The sequence below is a fragment of the Gracilinanus agilis genome, chromosome 3 (genome assembly GCF_016433145.1).
Source record: "Gracilinanus agilis isolate LMUSP501 chromosome 3, AgileGrace, whole genome shotgun sequence".
Lineage (NCBI taxonomy): Eukaryota > Metazoa > Chordata > Mammalia > Didelphimorphia > Didelphidae > Gracilinanus > Gracilinanus agilis.
Genome location: NC_058132.1, coordinates 123,808,013 through 123,814,012, shown reverse-complemented (window position 1 = coordinate 123,814,012; position 6,000 = coordinate 123,808,013). Strand labels below are relative to the sequence as shown.

General features: G+C 35.4%; 1 protein-coding gene across 1 annotated transcript in view; it reads left to right on the top strand.

The window, feature by feature from the left end:
• Window positions 1-270: 270 nt before the first annotated feature.
• Window positions 271-6,000, top strand: part of NEK5 (NIMA related kinase 5) — a 96,196-nt gene continuing 90,466 nt past the window's right edge. Inside the window, exon 1 of the mRNA XM_044668949.1 lies at window positions 271-387. Coding sequence (XP_044524884.1) covers window positions 271-387 — 117 coding nt within the window. The remainder of the gene's footprint in view (window positions 388-6,000) is intronic.

Sequence of the window (6,000 nt, the reverse complement as noted above, 5' to 3'; positions counted from 1 at the left end):
ATTATCAAACTTTTTAGTAAAATTTGTTAATCAGTTTTTGGGTACAAGATTGCCAGGCCATTTATCAGAAAGGTAGAGTCTTAGGTTGGGAGAGGCTTTCTTCACTAAATTTCCCATAAAAGAGACTTCTTTAGTTGGCTCGCTAATGGTTCTCATAATGATTATTGCTACAATAATATTAATTTCCTAATTAATTTCTTAATCAGTATAAAATATGTATGAGTTATTTTAAGATCTTTTAATTCCAAACATTTTTCTAGACCAGATATCATGGATAAATATGATGTAATTAAAATGATTGGAGAAGGAGCCTTTGGGAAAGCATTCTTGGCCAAAGGAAAGGCAGATAACCAGCAATGTGTTATAAAGGAAATCAATTTAACAAAGGTAAATTTATAAAGTAGAAAACAAATTTTAATTTATATACTGAAGGTGACAATGTTTAGTAATGTATGAAAAATATTTTTAAATCATATATTTCAAGCCTTACCAGAAAAAGATAATTACATAGTATGTGGTTTGCATGCAGTAATCATGTTGGAAAGTACACACATGTACATATATTCATTAAATAGGAATTATTGTCATTAAGTTTATTCTGGTCAGTGTTTATATGTTGGAATGATAGTATATGTTTTTCAAAGTGTCCAGGCATCTTATTATAATAGTATAAGGTTTCTCCCCATATGAGAGAATTCATAGAATCATAAAAGATCAGAATTGGAAGAGACCTTAAGACCAGCTAGCCTAACCAATTGTATTTCTCTATACAATATTGCCAAGAAAAGATCAGCTAGACTTCATTTGAAGACTCTTGGTGAGTGAAAACCCCCTGGTTAGTCAACTGTTATTTGCCAAGCATTTATAATGGATCTGGCACTACGCTAAGTGATGGGATACAAAGAGAGGCTAAAATAGTCTTATCACTCAAGGAACTCCTATTATATAACAAGGGAGACAACATATAGATATTGATTGAGTACAGAGTAGATAGAAGGTGATCTCAGTTGGAATTTGAGCTAACTCGAAGGAGACCCGTGAAACTATGAGACGTGGGTGAGGCAGGAGAACATTCTAGACACGAGGGATAATCAGTATGTCAGTATTTAGGCACAGAGATTTGCGTGAGGAACAGCAAATAGGCCAGTATCTGGACTATATCAGAATGGAGGAAATTATAAGATTGAAAAGCTAGGAAGGGGCCAAGTTATAAAACATTTTAAAATACTGAACAGAGGATTTTATATTTAATCTGGGACATAACAGTGAACCACTGGACCTCATTGAGTAGGGGGATGACATGGACAGACCTTTTTTAGAAAATCACTTTGGTAACTGAGTTGCTGTTGGATTGAAGAGAGACTTTAGAAAGGGTGACCAATGAATAGTCTAGAACAGTGATGGATCTGGCCTGCAGGGAATAGTTTGCCCATCACTGGTCTAGAATGAAAATAAGGGCCTGAACTAGCACGGTGGCTATGGAATAGAAAGAAGAAGAAACATAAAAGATGATGAAATTAGAAATGACGAGATTTGGCAATGGGTTGGATATGATGGATGAGTTAGCATGAGAAGTCAAGGATTTGTGAGTCTAGGTAATTGTTGTGAGTCTAGGTAATTGTGAGGACAGTGGTGCCCTAGACAGTAATAGGGAGATAGGAAGATAGGAAGGTTTAGAGGGGAAAAGGTAAGTCCTGTTTTGGGGCATGTTGCATTTGAGCTGCCGAGGAGATCTAGTTAGAGCTGTCCAAAAATTAGTTGGTGATGTGGACTTGAGAAAAGAGATACTTGGGCTGCATGTAGAGATCTGGAATCATCTTCATAAAGATAATGGAATCTCTGTGAACTGAGGAGATCATCAAGGCAAATGATTATACTTTTGGATAGCTTTTTTAGGAAGTCTTTCCTAATACCTAACCTAACATTTCCTCATTTTGACTTCTTTAGATAGTTACTAGTTCCTTCTTTCGAGGTCAAACTGACTATCCAATTATTTTTCCAAATGGTGATCCTAAACATACTTGAGCTATTCTGTTCTCCCTTTGTCTTCAATTTTCCAGGCTAAAAGTCTTCACTTCCTTTATTTGACTTGTCTCAACATTTGAGACTATTAAAATCATTTTGGATCTTGACCTTGTCATTCAGAATGTTAGATATCCTTCTAACATTGTGTTATCTTCAGGTCTGATAGGTATGCCATCTATGTCTTTATCTCAATCATTGATAAAAAATAATAAGTAGCATATGACCAAGGACAGCTCCCTGAGGACATTCTCCTAGAAATTTTACATCGTTTATATCAAATCATTTTTATATGCTCTTTGGGTTCAGTTATTAAAATCAGAATCCACTCAACTGTACTACTGTTTGGCTTAAATTTCTTCTTATCTACAGTAATATGAGAAATTTTGTCAAATGCTTTCCAGAAGTCTAGGTTAAATCATATGTACAACATTCCCCTGTGCTATCAGCTTAGTAACTCTGTGAAAAGGGAAAATGAGGTTATAATCTGACATGATCATTTCCTTATCTTTTTTTACACAGTTTAATATAATTGGATCTTTTCATGTGAGTTATCTTTTAAATATTTTTCCATATATTTTGTCTTTAAGTCACTTTAATTTCCAAGTATATACTTCCCTCCCTTCCTCACACAGCAAGCTGTCCCTTGTAACAAAGAATTAGAAAAAAAGGAAGGTAGTTAAGGAAAATTGGCCAACATTTACAAACTTAGGCATGAGCTGCCCTTCATGAAGCCATGCTGGCTTTTTGTCATCATAGCTTACCCCCTTTCCCCTCCAAGGGTTCCCGCACAATTTAAAAAATAATACATACAAGGGCTTTGCCAGGAATTTAAGTCAAGTTTATTAGCTTATTCTATGCCCATTTCACTCTCTTTTCTAGAAAATCGGTATAACATTTTTCTTTCTTTTTTTTTCCTGAGACTTCTCTCATTCTTCAAAAATTTTCAAAGACATGACAAAGGTTAAGCATTCATATTGGACAGATCTTTCAGCATCCTGGGATGTAGTTTGTCTGGTCCTGATTAGCTAACCTCATCTTTGAAAGCTAAGTACTCTCATTATTTACTTAATTATCTTGGGTTTCAATTTTAATTATCTTATTGAATGGAATTGAATTTCATATTAGCCATTTCTTTTTGTTTGGCCCCTTCCACTCCAAACACTATTTTCCTTGGCAGGAAAAATAGAAGCTAAATAAGAGTTAGGTAGTTTTGCCTTATCTGTATCATTTGTTGTCGTTGCCCCACTCACTCTACACATCAATCTATTCCCGCATTTATGTCCTTGAACCTCATATCCTTCCACGTCCAGAAGCTTACCTCTTATCATCCCCTCCTTTTCTCTAATCATACATCACAATAATATTGTTACGTTTGTATAACACAATTTGTTTACCCATTTCCCAAATGATTAGAAGATGTAAATCTTTTAGGTTTCTAGTTCTTTGCCATTGTAAAAGTGCAGCCATAAACATTTTTTGTATGTTGCCTTTTTCCTCTTTCTTTGATCTCTTTGAAGTATACTTTTCTTGATATTTTTATTAGCTCTCTTGGATGCAACTATCTTTTCTATGCAGATGACTCCCATATATATATCTTTATGCACTCATATAAAATATTTGCACATAAATATATAAGTATATATGTCTATGCATGTATCAGTTCTCTCATCTGAACTCCAATCCTATATTATCAACTGCCTCCAGACATTTTCACTTGGATGTTTTGTAGGTGTCTGAATGGGCACAAAACCCTTTGCTTCCTAAGTCTTGTCATTTCTATCTCTACAAAATCTTTCTCATCCATCTGTTTACACAGTTAGCCATCACCCCAGTTTAAGGCTTTGTCATCTCTCATCTGGACTATTGCCATAATATCTTATTTTCAAAACCCGTGCCTCCTATCTTAGAATTGATACCAAATATCAGTTCCAAGGCAGAAGAGTGGAAAGGGCTAGGCAATTGAGGTTAAGTGACTTGCCCAGGTTCACACAGGTAGGAGGCATCTGAGGTGCCATAATATCTTAATTGGATAGTTACTAAGGTAATTTTTCTAATTACTTTGCATAGTTACTAAAGTAATTTTCCTGATGTACAGGTCTGATAACTCTCCTTTTCAAGAATCTTCAGTGGATCCTTATTTAAAAGCTTCTAGGATAAAATGCAAACCTAGTATTTAAAGTCCTTCATAATCTTACCTTTTCAGACATATCTCACACGATGCCCTTTCATGTACCCCTCTATTCCGGCCAAACTGGTTTACTTTCTGTTCTTCAGATATGGCATTTTATTTCTTTCCTCCATGTTTTCTGTACTTTCTGCATGTAATGCTCTTCCTTTACCTCTTAGAAACTCTTTTGAGGCTCATCTCACATGGCAGCCCCTGTGCCCTTTGGGAGGTCTTTCCTGATTCCCTTAGTACTCAAAATTCAGCCTCCAATGATCGAGTGTTTACTCACCTACTTATATGTTTGGATCCCCAAAACCTTTTTATATGTTTATAAACATTTACATGTTTATATAAGACATTTATATGTTTGTTTAATTGAATTGAATTCTCCATTATCCTCCTAATATAGGTGAATCAAACCAAACCAAATCAAAACAATCCAATCCCTTTTTTTGCTGTCTTCAGCATTCCTTACCATTCACAGCTCATTCTAGGCTCCTGACATCCTCATTAGAAATACAAATCATATTTTTTGCTATCTTTTGTTTTTATGTCTCCTTTATTTCTGAGTGTATCTTTTCCTTCTTCTTTCAAAGACCCATCCTTTTGAAACTATTTTGTTTATCCACCATTACTTACTCTAGTTGCTATCTTTTATAATTAACAAAACAACTCTAAATCTGGGTTGGGTGATGAGTTCCCCATTCATCCACATCTGTTTCTTTCTTTCTCTCTTTTCTTCTTCATTTATTTTTATACCTTTAGAATCTCATTCTTGAGAGTTTCTCTTCCTTCCTTGTGGGAGGCCAATAAGAGAAACAGTCTCAAATAGATAAAAATCTGAGACTCCTCTTTTGACTTCCTTTCTGAGCCACACCTTTCCTTAATGAAAAGCTTTAAGCTCCTAACAATCCAGCTGTTAAGAGGTTAACATTCTCTCCTTTGGTCAGAAATACGACTGTTTTTGTTTCAAAAGTAGTTCAGACACTCAAGGTCATAAATTCCTCCAGGAGGGACATTTCGCCCTGGAGAAAATATTCCCTGTCATGACCTTCTGATAAGGACCCAGCCGAAGTTGGACCTTAGTCTTGTTCTATTTGGAAGCTATTGAGAATCTTTGTGTTTTGATATGACATAATTTGTGTTTCTGCGCAAATGCAAAGTTTTGGAGGCGTTCTTTTGTGTGAAGTGAGTCTTGAAGTATATATAATAAACTCCATGCTGCAAGAGACACAGCAGCAGCAGCAGCATGAGCTGACAGAAAGACATGTCCGGGTCCACTTATTTCTTATCAACTAAACTGTCATTATCAAATTATCTGGAGGAGATCTCAGACTTCCTAGGCTGGTTTCCCCTACAGAATTTTAGTTCATGGAATTCTATCCTAACCTGGAACCCTTTGAAATCTGCTCTCTCTAAATCTAGACTGCAGGTTAGGCTATGGTGCAGTGCTGGAGTTGGTGTCAGGAAGACCTGAGTTTAATTCTGGTATCAAACACTAGCTGTATGGCCCTGGGCAAATCACTTAATTTTGCCTCCATTTCCACATCTGTAAAATGGGTATAATAATATCACCCAGGATTATTGTGAGCATCAAATGAGATGATATTTGCAAAATGCACTGCAAATCTTAAAGCACTGTATAAATGCTATAATTTTTAATACCTACCATAAACTATAAGATGAAAAGGTATTTCTAAGATTTCCATTGTTTCTACTGCAGTGAATTTCTATTTACTAGAAGAATTCAATCCATAATAATTTTTCCCCTCATTGCCTTCTCTAATTTTTGAAGCATGAACTTTTTC